General features: G+C 37.1%; 1 protein-coding gene across 12 annotated transcripts in view; it reads left to right on the top strand.

Moving 5' to 3' along the window:
* Positions 1–16874, top strand: part of DMXL1 (Dmx like 1) — a 75891-nt gene extending 59017 nt beyond the window's left edge. For 7 of the 12 annotated variants that reach the window (XM_035890214.1, XM_035890213.1, XM_035890212.1 and 4 more), the window contains 13 exons: positions 458–575; positions 1885–1947; positions 2582–2668; positions 3324–3445; positions 3561–3702; positions 8031–8081; positions 8359–8419; positions 8989–9116; positions 9282–9374; positions 9838–9929; positions 10857–10909; positions 12639–12856; positions 13263–16874. In XM_035890214.1, the coding sequence (XP_035746107.1) occupies positions 458–575; positions 1885–1947; positions 2582–2668; positions 3324–3445; positions 3561–3702; positions 8031–8081; positions 8359–8419; positions 8989–9116; positions 9282–9374; positions 9838–9929; positions 10857–10909; positions 12639–12856; positions 13263–13487 (1453 nt within the window). In that variant the 3' untranslated portion in view covers positions 13488–16874. The other 5 variants (XM_035890221.1, XM_035890210.1, XM_035890209.1 and 2 more) reach the window with 3 other exon arrangements.
* Positions 16875–18946: the final 2072 nt, after the last annotated feature.

Here is an 18946-nt window from a genome sequence, read left to right as displayed (position 1 = left end):
TCCAATTTTATTACTGTGAAAAGTCATGGCTGTTTCAGAGATGTTACCCAGCTGATCATGTGTTCCTAGCAGGAAGTGTTAGTCATTCATAGACCATGTGATAGAAGCACTCATTATCAGTAAACAGAAATGATCTATGTTGTAAAGAATGAGGTGGACTAATAAATAATCTGTATGCTGACTTTCTTGTTGTGTAATCTCTTAAAGAGATTTTTCTCACTTGTCCCAAGATAGGAGGTGAAAATGCTACATGTTCTTTCCTTCTTCCTGTTGCACCTCCTCTCACACATAGGTTTGTCAGGAAGATACTACCAGAATGCTTCTGAATAGGTGTTTAAGAGAGCTGTAGTTTTACTTCAGCATTTCTTCTGAGGGTAGTTTGATTAGAATATAAGGTATTGCAGTCTCTTATAAGTATGAGCATGATGTAAATATTTATTTTAACTTTGTTCTGTAGATCTAACAGTCATGTTGCACTATCTGTGAAAAGGCTGTGGCAGTACTTGGTTAAACAGGAAGAAGTCCAGGAAACCTTTATCAGAAATATTTTTACAAAGAAGCGATGCCTAAACGAGGTTGGTATGGTATATAAAATGCATTAAAAAGCATAAGATGTTGCAGGCCAATCTATGAGCTTAAGTTATTTGGTTGGCTTGTTTACTTTATAGAGCATGAGTGCATAACATACTTGGCTATGACTTTAGATCTACAGTATTTCATATTAAAAATCTTTGTCCGTTGTTTCACTTAAAACAAAAATAATCAGTTTTTGCCTGTAGACTGACACCTAACATCTCTTAGCTACAGTCAGCCTCTTTAAGATTGATACAAAAGCCTCCTCAAAGGAATGACAAACTAAAATTTCAAAGATTAAAACCAGTGATCTAATCAAAGTTCTGAAAGTTTGAGTTTGTCCCTGTCATAGCCATCCTGGATTTATCTACTTTTTTTCTCTCATCTTATGATTCAATTTTAATAAGAAAAATGGTCATAAAACAGTTAATATTTCCATACCTGATAACTTGTCTCAGTGTCTAGCTGGATTCCGGGTTCCAGATTCAGTTAAATGTTTTAAAGTTACAATTCTGTGATGGAGTTCTGGGGTTTTTTCTTCCCTCTTTAGCTTCTACTTTTCTTTGTCTCTCACCCCTACTCACAATAATTTGAAAGAATCACTTGTATTATAGAAAAACCTATGGAGTAGCTAAAAAACAGGAGAAAGAAGCAGATCTGAACACATTAAACATGCAGGAGAAAAAGAGTATTCATGGCTAGTAAAGCGATGGCAGCAAAGAGTTCTGTATGAGCTGATTTTTGTCCTGTCAACTGGAATATTGGCTTGTTTGAGTATTTGTGGCTAATTATGTTTACTACAGACTGCAGTTAAAAGGAAAATTTTTCCTTTTGTCTTGTCCTTTGAAGACACACCATTTCTGATCTTGTCTTATGTTAATGCAGCCATGCTGCTATGCTGTATGGAAAGGTATTTTGGAATATTTTAGATGTGCTTTGTATGTTTCCAGGTAGGATCACTGACAGCCTTATACAGCATAGGTTTGCTGGCTTTATTTTGTATCCTCTTGTTACTGAAAAAATGTCAGTGGAGATCACTTTTTTTCTAAGAAACTTGACTTTTGAGATGGACAAGATGGTGTTACAGTACAGAATAGGTAAATCAGTGTCTTCTGTGCTGAATATAGGGTTTAGAATTTGGTAATTACTGTTACTACATAAAATACATATGTGTGTATGTGCAAACATGCTGTTGTGTTTCTGTTGTTCTGTGTTGGGGTAAGCAACAAGGAATTAAGGATTTCCTTGATACCTTGCATGTTATGTCTTATATTTATTCTTTGTTCTGTGGTTGTTCTTTCCTTGGTGAAGTCATTAGAGGAGCACAATGAAACCATGAAAAATTCTGTGGTGGAGGAGCCCATCGTCAATAAGGTACACAGTAGTAATGCTCAAATTAATTAGACCTTACATCATTATGACATATTTCTTTTTTGAAATGGTGCTGAAGTCCCTTAAAAAAGTCTTTGCTGACATAGAAGACAAACTTAAAAATTCAGTTTTGCAAGAGATTGAGTTAAACTAGTGTTGTTATATAGCCTATCCAAAACTAAATGTATCTTAGAAAGCTGGATTAAACAACCAGGTAAGAACAATATGTATTATCAAATTCCATAGCGATGCCAAGTGAAGAGCTGAAGTTGAGATTTGCCAAAGTGACAAAACTTCAGTAGGATTATGGGGACAGAAAATGTACAGGAGCTTTCACTGGTATAAGATGGCTAGAACAGTTGCCTGTAACTGAAGCTAGAGCAGTTTGTTAGCATGATACTAGTTTGCTATCAAAAATTTTCGCTAAGCCTTAGTTTTAAGATGGTGACAAATGAACCCATATAACAACTTTATAGCAACTTTTCTGAAAGATTGGTATGAGAGACTGAAAAGATATTATGTCTAGAAAAAAAATAGGAAATTTCATATGAATCCAATGTTTGGTCTCTGTACTTCCAGTAAAAGGCAGTGTTGCATGGAAGTTTGCATTTAATTATGCCTTACTTTTTAAATACAGATAGAAACAGATCTGGGATACCCAGGAGGCAAGGCAAGAATAATCCATAAGGAGTCTGACATCATTACTGCTTTTGCAGTCAATAAGGTGAGTGTAAAGGAGGTAGGATAATCTAATTGTCTTGTACTTCCACATGATAAACAGATGGTAGTCCCATTGTGAATGGGTGAAGTACTCTTTGCCCAGCCATCCTGCTGCAGCTTGAGCTCTTAGTGCTTCCTTCTCTAAAGCACTTCATAATTACCTTTTCATAATTAGAAAGTTCTACTACAAATTGTCTTTTTTCTGTTGTGCAATGGATCAAGGGGAGAGCTGGCCTCTACTTTTACTTTAAGCTTTTTTTTTCCTTCTCTGTCAAAGACAACCAGGAATTCATCTTTTCTTCTCCTGTTTAACTATTTAAGCCGTAAGTGGAGGAGGGGAGCTTGGTTGCAAGCATTGTAATATAGTTACTTCTTGTTTATCCTCTGAGGAAAGCAAGGAGAAACTAGAGCTCCTTGAGAGAGGTATAAAATACAAGTAGTGTGTGATGCTATCCCAGATGCAAATAAATTTTTTAAAAGGGAAATACCAAGTTTAGACAGTTTAAGTATATAGATTTGTTAACATAAATGTTTGGGTTTGTAAACTGATCAAGTGTATATTTTTGTGAACAACTGTACCATAAGCAGAGGAAAGCAAAAAAAGCACTATTTTGAGTATTCCTTTTGTATCTGCCTTTGTGTGTGTTACTTTTTTTCAGGCAAATCGGAACTGCATTGCAATAGCATCAAGTCATGACATTCAAGAATTAGATGTTTCTGCGATTTTAGCTACACAAATCTATACCTGGGTTGATGATGATGTGGAAATAGAAAATAAAGGGTATACTTTCTGTGTTTCCAATATCACAGCTTGACTGTGTATAAATCAGTGTAACAAAGCACAGTATTTAATGTTGTTGTTTGGAACCTAACTTATAATGTTGTTTCATTTATAGGGCTGATGATTTCTTAGTTATACATGCTCGTGATGATCTGGTAAATGTTCAGGGAACCACTCCTTATACTCATAGTAATCCCGGCACACCTATCAATATGCCTTGGCTTGGTAGCACACAAACTGGCAGGGGTGCATCTGTGGTAAGTTGCTTGTCAAAGATTAGCCTTACGTACTTTTATCTACTTCTCTCCTTTTGTTTGTTTGGTATTGCTGGTTATATTTTATTATTAGCCTATATTTCTGTGTAATCAGGACGAGCTTTTTTTATAATAATTTGATTAATATGTTAAAATATTGCACAGAATTTAAGATACACCAACTAAACAAGCGAAGTTTTTAGTCAAGCCACGTACACTTCCTGTACATTTTAAAATAAAGAATCAAGGGTTCAGGTGAGAAGTTGCAGCTTTAAATTGTTCTTTAATGATTTGAAGCAAAATGCTGTATCTAGAAAGTATATATTCAGGAGATTTCAGGATATAAATTCATAAAGATAGTGTAGAAACACTTGTGTGAAATACCGAGTTAGCTTTCATTTTAAGCATAATCTTAAATGTCATTCCGAGTTCCAGACTATTCCAGTTTTTGTTTAAATATCAACTTTCGCTCTAGTACAAAGTACCATCGTAGTACACTGTACGTTAGTATGAGCCTGTATTATAGAAAGTACAGTGAATGAACTCCTAAAGCAGATTTCACTGGCAGGACAGAGGCTTCAAATGGAATGAATTAAACTCTGGAAACTGAGTACCCTAACCTTAGGAAAAATGGGGATTCTTGATTTCATAAGAAAAATGAGGAAGGCAGTACTACAGAAATAGGACCAACTACAAACATCATGCATAGTTTGAACTACAAGTCATGCTGATGTACTATTGTTTATCTTCAAAGCTGTTGTCAGCTCTGTTGTCTTTGAAGTGCTGCACAGTTTTACCATAATTCTGCTTAGTAACGTTATTAAATATCTTGCTTCTGAAGGTCATGTTTTCGAGGAGATAATCAGTTTTACTGTTCAGCATTTCTGAAATAACACTAGAGTGAGGGACACCCAGTAAAGTGTGACTGTGTCCACATGAGCAATTTGATCCTTCTGATCATAGAGGTGACACCCACCCAAGGGTAGTTCTTACTTTTAGAAACAGATTCTGTGTCTGAAGCTTGACCCTGAGCAAAAAGTTACTAGCTCAGATTTAATTCTGATCAATTTTTATAATTCTAGTCTGGACACTGGCATACTTACCCTAGTTCCTATGCATAGATGCTCTCTAATAATGTAGATCTGTTGATTAGTTAGCTGGGAGATGCTTATTTGGACCCACTTAACTGCACTGAAATGGTCATGCAAGACACCTGTATCTCTTCGCCTATCTGCAGTATAACTAAACTGTGGAGTTTTCTTGGATAACTGAATGCATTAAGTCTTGTGACTTGGTGGTGCTTTGTGGTGTTTAACAGCTCAGAGTAAGCCCAGAAGCGATGGCAGAATGAAAGAAAGAATCTTACGCTAATTTATATTGTAGTTGATTTTTCAAAATATTTGATCATTAGGAGGCCTAAATAAGGAATGAGCATTATAAGAATGATAATGTTCCCCAGTCATGGAAGTGGGTATTGTGCCACCGCCTACACCTCTCCCTTATGTTTAGGAACTCCTGGTCCTAGTTGTCAGTTTTGCAGCTCTGGTATCACAATCAGGTCTCTTGCAAGTATTCTTTGAATGATGTTGCCACTTTCTCCTCTGACTTCCGTTTAAATAGATATATACATATGTGTAAAATTAGTGTGCGTTTATGTATTTCTCAACAAAGTAATTACATAATTATTAATGTAAACTATTCTTACATGACTTTCTATTTTATATGTCGTAAAACTATATGGCTATGCTTATGTTAAATGTGTTTGCTGTTAAACTTCGGACCTAAATTTTGTTTGGCGTACTGTGTGACTGTGGCAGAGTAGAGAACCAACCAGAGGATACAACACCTGCCCACTAGGGAGGGGACACAAAGGTACTGAATGAAGGACAAAGTAAATGAAGGAAGATATAGGGATTCTTGGGAGAAAATAGTGTTACTGTGGAAGAATTCAAATCTGGAGGAAAACCAGCTTCACCAAATCTTTCTGTTGCTGCTATTTGTTACTTTGTTCCTTCAGATACTGCTTTTGATCCTTCTTCCCATTTTTGCTTTTCTGTAATTTGCAGCCCATTTAGTAGATATAGGCCACTGTTCTTTACCATTATTGGCTTTTCAGTCATGTCTTTGCTTCACTTCCATCAACAAAGGAAACTATTGGACTTACGATACTCAGGCAGTTAATGTTTTATTAGCTCTAAGGTTTTTATGTTACTCTTCACTGTTTCCTGTTACGCAGTTCATTCAAGGTAAGTAAGGAGGATCACCACCAGATCCTTCAGTACAGTGTGTTTGCACAGTTCTTACAGGAGGTGTCTCTAGGCGAGCACTGAAGTAAATAGTATGTACTGCCAGCTTTGAAACTCGGGTAATGTTCAACAGCTTGTCTTCCAAACCAGTATGACTGACACCAGTATTCACCAGTTTATTAAGTGGTGGATCAGAATTTAAGCTTTTTTTATTCTTCAGTCTTACTGTACATTAGGCCCGAATCCCTCAACTGTCCAACAAAGCAATTGGTGTTCTAGCCATCATCTGTTAAGGGGAAACTAGCAGCATCAAATGTCAGTTACATTGGTAACGGAAGTATTTGCATTTGATAATGGTACTTGGCTTCTGAATCAGAGATGCTCCACCAGAGATTTATGTTAGCATAGTCTTTCAAAGGCACGTTTCTGTAAGCATGCATTTTTCTGAAGCATAATCCAGTAGGGGTCAGGAGATCATGATGCATGCTTGTCTGTTGAACAAAGGAATATGGTTTCCATTGACTTCTGGGTAAAAGTTAGTAGCTATAAAACTCAACACAGCCCTTCGTTTTGGTGAAGAAATAGAATGAGCATGAATAATTTTTCTTTCACCTCCACATAGAGATAAATTGTAAGTTTAGAGAGCAAATTACTGCAATTATTTACTGATCGATATATGCACTAATGTTTGAAGAATATCATCCTCTGTTGTTTTGTCCTAAATCTTATAATGTATATATTGTCTTATTCACCAATGTTTTACCAAATTGTTGAGCTTTTTTCCTTGTCATTTGAAGTACTTACATATTTTTATCTTCAGGGAAGTGTTTTGAAATAAATTTGGGTAATCAAGAGGGATAAGGCTTTCTCTTCAACAAATAATAAAGCTTTGAGAACTGAAACATCTAAATCTGCTACCAAAATGTAATCGAGAGGATTGCAATTACTCCACTAATCCAAACGCCAGGAAATTTTAGCAAGAAAATATATTCTTTCTCTTCCAAGTGCTTGTCTTCCTTTTTGTTTGCAAACTGAAATTTTGGAGAACATCACTTTTCAGCTCTCTGGATCATATTTAGTAATATGACGCAAGTAAAAATTTGTAATTGATATGTTTTTCCCTGATATGTTGACACCCTGATATGATTGGAGGCCAGGGGAGAATAGCACACTTAAAATACTTGATTGATTGTCTACTGTTTCAGTGGCAAAATACTCTACAAAATTACAGTAGTTGATACATCAGTGTTGAACTTGATCTTAAAGGTTTTTTCCAATCTAAATGATTCTATGAAAGTAGTTCAGTGCCAGCTTGCTACTGATGCATAGTAAGTGGTACGCTGCTGCATTGAAAGTGAACGCTCTGGCAGCAGACTTGGTTTTGTTATCATTTGAAGTTAATGTCTGGCACGAATATAAACTTACACCCTTTTCTCTCTCAAATGTTTGGGTAAATAATACATGCATGAGCAAACTGAATCCAACAATTTTCTGAGGAAAGACAATCCTCAAAGTAGCCAAGATCCTTTTGAGGACAACGAATAGGAAATAAAAGAATGAAAACTTAACTTTGATGTACATTGTTAGAAAGAAAAGAAGGGAGAAATCATGCAAGAAAAACACAAGTACATTTCCCTGATGAAAAATCCCTACTGGTTCTTTCCAATTGTGGTATTGTGGGTTGGACTTACGATTTAATTAGATGGGGTTTTTATCTTAGTTGTCTAATGTCTTCAGTCCTCTTCATATATCGAACCCTTCCCAGTTAGGAAGAAAAACAGCATTCTTCGTAATGTACTTTGCTTAAAGCAAAGTTTGGAAGTTAGGAACCAAAGTGCTGCTAAAAATCCATTGGATGTGTATTTGCAAAATTTCAGACACTTGTGAAGAATTTTTTGTTTACCGTTTCTAGGTATGTTGCTTATTCCAGATGGCCACAAATAATCACTTTTCAATCAATGACAATAAATTAACTAGACTTGAAAATAAAAATATTCCTTCCTATTTTTTTTACTTCTGTTAAAGTTTGTTTACCTCTTTCTTTACATGCTTCTGCCTCTCTCTTGCTTATCTTACAATATTCAGGAATATTCCAATAAATTTAATGGAATCAGAAAGGAATTGGCAAGAAAAGAGGTAAGACTGCAGTCTAAGGAGTGTTTATATTTGGATCCATAAATCTCTGAAGCAAAAACTTAATATTTACCTAGATGTATAAAGCTGCAAAAGTATTAACATCCACACTAGTCTTGGACAAAACTGACTTCTGTCTAAATTTCTAAACCCAATACGTGCTTTCAGTAGGAATTTTGATAGGAAACATCTCTCTGCAATCACTAATTATTTTAGTTCTCTAAGTTTTTTGTTCAGTGGTATTGTTTAATTATTTTCTGTTATTTTGCATATTGAACAGATGCTCAAGAAGGCTATTAATAACGTCAGAAGAATGGCTTCTCACCCAACATTACCATATTGTAAGTTCAGTTTTGTTAAAAAAAGAAAAAAGTCATCTGAAGGTTATAGATTTACTTCTTGGCCCTGTTTCTTAGCATGCTGCTATTTTGTAGTAGCACAGAATCTATAATATGTTTTAGAAGTTGCTTATGAGCCCTGTTTTACTGAAACTATTTTTTGTTTCCAAAGAAAAATAATACTGGGGGATCTAGGATAGCCTTTAGAAACAGTAATTTTTATACCAAAAATTTCTGTATCTCTGTTTTATTTGTGACTTGGGTGAAAGGTAGTAGGAAGAAGATACGTTATTATCTCCCAAGTAAATAGTTTGTATTTCAGGACCATCTAAATACAATTCTTAATTAAATAATGAGTAAGTACCATTCAGCAATGTTTGAATAACATGGGATTAAGTTTCAGTGGTATCCACTACTCCTGCAGCATGCCAGGTACCATGGCATATATTGTGGCACTAGTTATTTTGAGGATGTTGTGAGCTCCTATGAGATCTCTTAAAATTTTGGAAGAAACCTTCCTGCTCAACTGCTATACCACCTGTGAAAAGTCATGTAAATATTTTCTGTTGCAGACCTGACGGGTGCTCAAGACGGTAGTGTAAGAATGTTTGAATGGGGTCATGCACAGCAAATCACATGTTTTCGGTCTGGTGGCAACTCGAGGGTAACTCGAATGAGATTCAATTACCAAGGAAATAAGGTAAATGACAGAATGCTTCTGTACTTGCGTCTACTATTTCCCTGCCCAATATATTTGTAAATTGGTAGAAACATCACATTCTTCAAGTCTGAAGTAGTTTCTCTGACTGTGGATAATTTCTCTACACATACATACGTATTTACAATTAATATATCCTTTTTTCAGTTTGGAATTGTTGATGCTGATGGATATATAAGTTTATATCAAACAAATTGGAAATGTTGCCCACTTACTGGAACTTCACCTAAACCATATTTGGTAAGCTGAAAACTAAATTTGCTTCCATAAACTTGTGTTGTGCTCTCTTATTTCATTCCCCCTTTAGAATAGTTAGGAGAGGACAAGGACTGTGCTGATAACCAGTATTAATCAAGATTTAATAATATATTGTTGCCAGCCTGTGATGGGTATGACAGACAAGTTCTTAAACCCTAATCATATTTACTAATCTAGAGAGTAGAAAATGCAATGTTAGATCTGAAATAATGTTCTTTGAGACTTATCAATAATTGCCAATTGTTAGTTAATTGTCAATAATGCAGGACTGGAAAGTATACTTCCATGAAAAACCAAGAGTATCAGAAGGCATACACATAAGTCTATATCCTGTGTTCTTTAAATTGTTCTTGAAACAGCTCACCTTCTTGAGGAAGTTAAGATTTCATGCTTACACAAAATTAGTTTATTTTTTAATTAATAATTTCTAAACTGCAATTTTCAGACCTGGCAGTGTCATAACAAAACAGCCAATGACTTTGTTTTCATCAGTTCATCATCTTTGATAGCCACAGCAGGATTGTCTTCCGACAACAGGTGAGAACTGCTGTGATAATGAATAAAAATGAAGTGTTGCTGTGTTTTGTCTCCTTCCCTCCCCCCTTTTTTTTGATGATTCTCCTTAAGCAGTTTAAGATGTGTCCTTCTGCTCTCTTTCTTTCTTTGGGGGGGAAGGAAGAGAAGCAATGTTTGCAGCTAAATTCCATGTGCTTATTAAAGGAGGTTCCACAGAGAAGCATAAAGCCTCTGTTCGAGTTCCATATGAGGAGGGGAAGTAGAGAGGGAGGCTCTTATCTCCCCGGTATCCAGTGACAGGACACGTAGGAATGATGTAAAGCTGCGCCCCCAGGAGGTTCAGACTTGACATCAGGAAGCTTTTCTTTACCGAGAGGGTGGTCAAACACTGGAACATGCTTCCTGGAGAGCTGGTCGATGCCCCCTGCCTGTCACTGTTCAGGAGGCATTTGGACAATGCCCTTAAACAACATGCTTTAACTTTTGATTAGCCCTGAAGGGGACAGGCGGTTGGACTAGATGATCATTGTAGGTCCCTTCCAAGTTCTGTTTCATTCTATTCATATGAACCTGTCTTAAATTATTTTTATAGACGTAGGGAGTTGTGCATAGCTCTTCATTTCACACTTAAATTTCTTAAGTAAGTTTTGATCAAGAAATAGCAAAAACTGCTAACACTGAGATGAATTCAGCTACAAAAGATTGTAATCTCAGTGTGAATCCTTTATGAGAATAATGAGTCTTAGAATAATTGTGTAGAGGGTGCGTTCTTGCAATATATGTATAATTATGAAAGTAACTTGGGGTCTGCTCAAAAGTAATCGTTGATCTGTTTACAGTGCTTTTATGCCTGAAACAACGTTCTTATGTTTCAGATGATTTTTCAAGTGTTCAAAATACTTTCAGAACGTTTCTCACTGAATTAAAACTTCTTTTTTTTTTCTACAGAAATATTTGTCTTTGGGATACTTTGGTTTCACCTACAAACAGCTTGGTGCATGGTAAGTAAAATACAACCAGCAAAATATTTGATCACAGTAAAAAAATACATGTGTGTGTCTGTGTCTGTCTTCACAGAGAAGTTATTGTGGGAAGTAATTTTAACATTAGCGGTGAAACATCTTTCACTGTCCTGTGTGAATGCACCAGCAGGAGTATAAAAACAGATTCTTGAGAAATGATTTAGTGCTATATATAAATGATTTGCTTCATAGACATGAGCACCTTGCTTTGCATACCTTGTATGTCTGCACCACAAGTGCAACCCCTGGCAGCCAGACATCTGTAACTTCAGTTCCTTTTTTAAAAGATTCTGAGCTCCTGCTTGTAGCATGTTGAGAAGACAATAGCTGTTAACACTATCAAAACTACAGTTTTTGGCACAGTTATGAGATATGTATTTTCAGGCTATGCATCTGCACCCTTCAATTCAAGGTTCCTGTGGTTGTGTCTGTACACATAAATCAGACGTCCCGCTCAAGATTTATCAGTTAAGTGTTAGACCAAATAATGGTACTATAAAGATAGCATTGGGCACTTGCAGATACATATGTGTTTGGAGAATATGAGAGGACATGTTTTTTATGAACTGTTGAGTATTTCATTGCCTCTGAAAATCCTGTCCTCAGAGAAGCCGTGATTATAAAATGGTTCTCTGAAGGTATTTATATAAATAAATGCATGAAATTTTCTAGAAAATATTGATTTTTTTTATGAACGTATTGAACAAGCAGATGTACAAATCGGATCTTATAATTACATCATAATTTTCAGAATTGAACTAAAAGGTGAACTTATTGCTATATTTGTAAAGTAGTGCTTTTTTGCTTTCAAAGATTGTCCAGTTCTATGACGCTTCTATGTATTATACCAAATACTGTGTAATGTTTTAATGCTTTCTCTGTGTGTATACAGATATCTACACACAGTATTACAAAAATACTTCAGAAGAATTATACCTAATAAGTATGCTTTTCGAGCTGTAATAAATATTTAGCAAGGTTTCATTAACTTTATTACTAATTTTTTGTTGCAGTGGAAAAACATTTCAGTGTCTGAAGATAGAATTCAGCTCAGAAAGGAGTTGTGAACTTGCAATTGAAGTGTGGTGAATGCTGGAGTGTGTGTGAGATGCACGTTATTTCTAAACATAAATTTAGAGAACCCTTTGAACTACAAGTACAATATACTACATGCCCCGTGTTAAAATTCATAGCATCTAGTCTCAAACATACTCATCTTTGTTCTGATAATTGTAATCTTCATTCACTTCCTCTGCTCATTTGGGGGAGTAGATATATCCAAACAAATGTGAAAAGCAGCAAATTAAAAGTAAAATAACGGGTGGAAACTTACAAGATACTTAGACAAGTAATTTAAGAGGATGTTTCTTATGGGAAGCATGTGCCTCAAAATAACAAGCATTAGAGAGCTTGAAAAGAATCTGTTTCTGGTCAAGGCTGAATAGTTTGTGATTACACAGGGATAGAAAGAAGGATATAATTATTTTTTTCATACAGATTGTAACTGCTTCATTTGAGAATACTGCAACTTCAGGATGTCTGGTGTGAACCTGGGCATACATGTGTATGTTACTGCAATAAATGGTTATGGTCAATTGGATTACAGCGTCCGAGTCGCTGTTGCTACTGTCTTGTACCATTAGAAGCTGATGGAAGACTGAAGTTAGTACTGTGTGTTTATTTAAATTACTTTTGCTTTGGCTTTCAGCTTTTATCTGTCATGATAGTGGAGCAACTGTGCTAGCATATGCTCCAAAACATCAGCTGTTATTGTCTGGAGGCAGAAAAGGCTTTACATGTATAATTGATCTTCGCCAAAAACAGCAGCAACAGTTACTCCAGAGTCATGATTCTCCAGTCAAAGCAATTGCTGTTGATCCTACAGAAGAATATTTTGTCACAGGATCTGCTGAAGGCAACATAAAGGTATTAATGAAGGGGAGGGAGCAGAGAGATGAAGATGGTGATGATGTGTAAATTAAAAAATAATCTTGCATAGGTGTGGAATAATCAGATATGTCATACGTTCTGAATTTGTTCTCAACCCTGACTTCCACATTTACTAACTCAGTTGTGAAATGTTGGTCTTACCTTGCAGCCCTCCTTTTAGTTAGTCTTACCTTAGTCCCCATATTTATTAATAATCATAGAAAATTAATGTTAATGTTCTATAACTATGTCATTACAGATTGCTACGTATCTTTTCCTTCACAGTTAGTGTCACAAAAATGAATGCAAAACGTAGTTTAATTTCTCCATGACTCGTTACTGGTGAATTTTAAGATCATGGTAATTATCCTTCTAAGAGATCGATGGTTTGATGCTTTTTCAGGTGTGGAGTCTGTCTACGTTTAATCTTCTTCACACTTTCATCAATGAGCACGCTCGACAGTCTCTCTTCAGAAATATTGGGACAGGAGTCATGCAAATCGAGACAGGACCAGCGAATCACATATTCTCCTGTGGTGCTGATGGAACAGTAAAGATGAGAATCTTGCCCGATAGATTCAGCCCTTTAAATGATGTGTTAAAAAATGATGTGAAATTTATGATCTAATATTTTTCTCAGAACATTCCCCTTCTGCTGTCCCTGAAAATATGTTTCCTGGAACTAGCCAACAAAGCAGATACACAATGATAGCTTGTGCCACAAAGATGCTTCCCCCCTCCATATTTATTACCTGAAGCTTTTAGTCCCTGATGCACTGATGCCTTAAAGATTAACAAGGTCCTTCAGATCCTAATCATTGCCTAAAATAAAAGCTATACGTGACTCCAAGATATATACTTAGAATATTGTTAAGATGTTGCTGAAGTGGTTTACTCTTCCTTTTGACGTAGTTGCACTCCCACCTGGAATGCACCGTCTGGGCATGGCCCCTGCTTATATTCAATACCTGGCTGTCTTCTAAAAGCAGGTCTGTCCAGGTGGAAACCTTAGATAATGTTACTCTTTCACTGTGGCAACCATAACTGTCTCTCTTCTAAACTTGGTTTAGTCAGCTGACAATAAAAATGTATACCTGTGCGTAGAAGAGAAACAAAGCCTGTATGAGTAGGTACTCCTGTCCACGCAAGCGTTGATATAATGAGCCACTGTCTGTCTCCATTCCTGGAATCCAGGCTGTTTACCTCTCTAACTTGCCTGATCTCCTTCCTCTGATCCTAGGGTATAAGAAACTGAAGGATGTTCTGTAACTTGTCTTCTGTTCTATAGCTTGAATCACTGCCATCAGGATGGCAGGCTTATCTTTTAAAAAGAAATATATTTTTAACCCTGAACACTCCCTTTACAAAAATATGTAAATACTAATGGATATCTTCCTAGTAAAATAGTCAAGATTATGTGTGAAGCTTTAGTCTTGATCAAAAAGATACAGGAAGATACTGCTTTAGGATATGGCACTAGAATTTCTTCAAAGAGTATTTATTTACGTGTCTGTAGAGGAAAAAAAAAACCTAATTTATTTTTACATCTTTTCCAGTAAGACTTTTATTTAGCCCAAAGATAGTCAGTTCATTCTTAGCACTTACGTTCTTGTTTGTCTGCTTTTCCTATGTACCTTAAAAAAGGAAAATGGAAAAAGGTACAACAGCAAAGTACTTTAGTACTGTCAGTCTTTGTACTGTAAGTTTACATCTGGTGTAAAATGAAAGAAAAAACTTGGAAAAGGAGAGATGGATTTTTTTTTTTTGCCAAAATATTAAACTGCGTAACTTAAATGTTTGACCAAATTATTAATGCACAAAAGCCTTTACATTTTTTTAGTCAGCTAAAAACTGTTTATGTAAGTATTTAGTTTACTTTTCCTGACTTGAGAGCTTGACAAAGGTTTAATTTGTAAATTAGATGTGAGGCTGGATTACTTGAATGCCAATGGTGTACTTTTTGCTAAAAGATATTTTGTGAAATATAGCACCAAGATATTAACTGTAAAATAAACTTGTCAAATTAGGAACTATGGGGATAAATAAAGCATAGCAGAAATGAAGGGCTTGTAAAACGAACTTTGTAACACTCTCAGGATGCTTTTATCTTAAGAATATAAAATTGTTTAAAAAGATTTTGTAAAATTAAGGTCATTTTAAATGTATGTTTCGCAAGTTGCAGTGCAAACACTATGAAGGTTTTTATGCACATAACCTGACTTTTCAAATTGTGCAATAAAAAGAATGTGAATATTTTGCCATGAAGAAACATGTGACAGCATTTCAAACTGGTACAGCTGTTCAGTGATTCAATTGTAATTGTTCTTCCACAACACTTACAGTTTGAAATCAAAATAGATATCAAAACAGTTTAAGTACAGTGATGGACCAGAAAAGTGACTGACTAAAAAGTGGCGCCACCTTACAAAACAGACTTGCCCAATGCGTATGTCCTGTCTGCTCAGTGACTGAGTTTCTGATACTCCTTGTTCTTCAGGAAAGAAGGGAAACAACGGAGTTAACAGTAGCACACTCCTTGAGAATCAACCTCAACCCTGACTTTGTAGCTGCTTATATACATGCGTTAGTTTTATGCACCCACTGAACTAACGAAGTTACATTCAGAAAAGGAAAATGTGCAAAAATCATTGCGACATTATATAATGATGTCCTTGATGTTTTGTCCTCAAATATTTATATCGTATTAGCTTTAATATTTCAAGCTCAGTTTATTGTACTGGCGATCACAGAAAGCTGTCTTACCATCTGTGGACTGAGCAGATTTTGTATGTAATTTGCCAAGACATACGATGTTGTCATTTTTCTGAGTAGAGCTGCACCATGAATAATCCTGGCAAACTTAATGCTTATTCCAGAAAAGTACTGACTGTGAGCAGGCATTTTCAATAATGTTTATAGTTACCATAAGCTACTCTCAAAAATAAATTATGTAAAATCACGATGTATTTGCCACACCTTCATAATCTTTCCAATAAATCCTGCAGAAGCTCAACCTTCTAGAACTCCATTGCTGCTACTTCATTTACAAATCAGTTGTTTGCTTGTATAGTGTTCATTGATGTTTAACAATTATTATAAGTCCAATTATCAGTAGCTTTCTTGTAATGACGGAATCAAAATGAGTTAACTTCTGTTGTATCTGAAGCCTTCAAAGGGACACTCTCAACTTTAGTCATTGGGGGAAAAACTGAACTCCAAACTCTTCCAGCCCTTAACAACTTCCACTGACTTTCGTCCTCCAGCAGTTCACGCTTTCTCCCTCTTGCTGTGCAGGTTACTCAGGCAGAAGGGAGGGAAATAGTGGCTACCCAGGGTTCTGTGCTTGGAGTAGCCATGTGCACGAGTGGAACTTAGACTTTGCATTTACCAGTGCTTCATCAACAGTAATTCCATGTCCAGACAAAATAACTCGGCTTGTAGTTGATAATGTCCCTTTTAAATATCATAGACTAGCAGCTGTGACTTGTGTTTGTCTATGTAGCAATACATAATGCAATCGGAGTGTGTCATTCTTGTGTTGCTAATTGATTCTGTTACCTCAGATACTATGATCCAAATTCTTTACTATTACTTTAGTAACTTGTGAGAGTTGAAACTCTGGCCATCTGGGTACTTAAACTGGCTTGCTGTGTGACTTAACCAGAAAATTCTCAGCTGACAGCTGATGTTGGAGGAGGTTTATGGAGAAAGCTGGAGAGCGGGGTAGATGCAGATTTTGTACCATGCTGCTATGGCACAAGGTGAGTTGATAACATGTTCTACTGCATTTTGGGAACTGTGCTACCAGCTACAGGAAATAAGCTGTCGAGATGTCGTATGTTAGGTACCGCTCCCTTCCTCTTAAGAGCACCCAGTGTTAGATGAGTTGCAATAGGAATGAAAAATAAGCAACAGTGATTAAAAGGAAGTAAGCTTGGAGATGGTATGTTCTCCAAGGTAATTTTTTCAGATGTTTATTTTTACTAAAAATAGCAAAACCACCTCTAATGGCAGGTTCAGCACACTGATCAAACTACTTTATATAAAATAAAGATATTGATTTACCAAGTTTCTTGGTGTTTCTTATTCCTCCCTTTTCTAGCTCTCAAATCTGTATGGTTCTGATCTTTATCCTTTCCTGTCACTTTTTTTAATGCCTTGGCTTTTCGTGCCTTACCTTTCCTTATATTAGCCTTTTGAGGATTTGGGGGTTTTTTTGTGGGGGTGGTTTTTGTCTGGTTGGTTTTGTTTGTTTGTTTTTTTTTAATTGAATGCGTACCTATCAGTTGTAATCATTTCTAAGTAATTTCTCAGTGGAATGAGGCTGATGTGGTGATGGTGCATTCTGTCATTTTCTTCCATGACTTGTTCAGCCCCTTGTCTGTTTCTTTTAAACTTGGAGGCCCGTGAAGGCCTGGGGGAACTCCACCTCTCTTAGCTTTCCCGCCCCTAGAAGAGGTAAGGAAGTTGAGCATCCCTGCTGAAGTTACACGCTGACAAAACCTTTGTCAGAGGTAGGAGTGTTGTCTCTGAGGGGAAAAGCAAAACAAAACAAACCAAAAAAACTACTGTGTAAATTCCTTCTATGGGATTTTACCTTTTAAGTCTTTTAAAGCGCCTTCCTAATCCACAGCTATAGAAGCATTTCAAAGAACAGAACTCAAGGACTAGATGTTTTGTGGTTTATTCTACATATGGAACCATTTACTTAACAACCCAATTGCTTCTGATACTAAGAAATTACTGTAGGGTTTCTTAGCACTATCTTAGGTGTCAAGAAACATTCTTTTCCCACAGAAAAATACTGTGACCCATACTCCACTCCACTGCTGCGGGTCTTACGAAGTCAGCCAGATTTAAGTGTCAATTAACTGCACATACACAAACTGACAGGGCAGTCCCTTAGCCACGTTATCTACAGAAGGAGCTGGCTTTCAGAAAGTTCCAGAGAAGGCACCTGCCTCTGAACCAGCCACTGCTAACACTGCTGTTTCCTAGGGCTATCTGGGGAGAGCAGCGCTCTTCCCACTCCAAAACATCCATACCACTATGGAACTCCACTAGAAATCACCTTTGCTGATCCTTTTAAACTTGGAAGCCCGTTCAAGAAACATTCTTTTCCCACAGAAAAATACTGTGACCCATACTCCACTCCACTGCTGCGGGTCTTACGAAGTCAGCCAGATTTAAGTGTCAATTAACTGCACATACACAAACTGACAGGGCAGTCCCTTAGCCACGTTATCTACAGAAGGAGCTGGCTTTCAGAAAGTTCCAGAGAAGGCACCTGCCTCTGAACCAGCCACTGCTAACACTGCTGTTTCCTAGGGCTATCTGGGGAGAGCAGCGCTCTTCCCACTCCAAAACATCCATACCACTATGGAACTCCACTAGAAATCACCTTTGCTGATCCTTTTAAACTTGGAAGCCCGTGAAGGAAAATGATCCAAGGGCTGGAGCCCCTCTCCTATGAGGACAGGCTGAGGGAGTTGGGCTTGTTCAGGCTGGAGAAGAGAAGGCTGCGGGGAGACCTGATTATGGACTTTCAATACTTAAAGGGAGCCTATAGGAAAGATGGGGAAAATCTTTTTAGTAGGGCCAGCTGTGACAGGACAAGGGGGAATGGCTTTAAACTAAACCAGGGTAAATTTAGACTGGATCTAAGGAAGAAATTCTTTACAATGAGGGTGGTGAAACACTGGAACCGGTTGCCCAGAGAGGTGGTGGAGGTCCCATCCCTGGAAACATTCAAGGCCAGGTTGGATGGGGCTCTGAGCAACCTGATCTGGTTAGCAGTGTCCCTGCTCCTGCAGGGGGGTTGGACTAGATGACCTCTAGGGGTCCCTTCCAACCCAAAACATTCTATGATTCTATGAAGGCCTGGGGGAACTCCACCTCTCTTAACTTTTCCCGCTCCTAGAAGAGGTAACGCACTTGGGCGTCCCTGCCGAACTTACCCGCTGGGCAGCAAAGCCTCGGCGTGCAGCTCGGTAGAACGAGGAGAGGGTTTATATTTGGGGGCGGGGGGTTACCCTTGCGATAATTGCAGCAACCCCTTCGATAGCAACGCAGGGCGGGACGACGGGA

This window comes from Egretta garzetta, unplaced genomic scaffold, assembly GCF_000687185.1.
Source record: "Egretta garzetta isolate BGI_Z169 unplaced genomic scaffold, ASM68718v1 scaffold272, whole genome shotgun sequence".
Classification (NCBI taxonomy): Eukaryota; Metazoa; Chordata; class Aves; order Pelecaniformes; family Ardeidae; genus Egretta; species Egretta garzetta.
The sequence above is the reverse complement of the archived record's forward strand: the minus strand, read 5'-3'. Positions and strand labels throughout refer to the sequence as shown.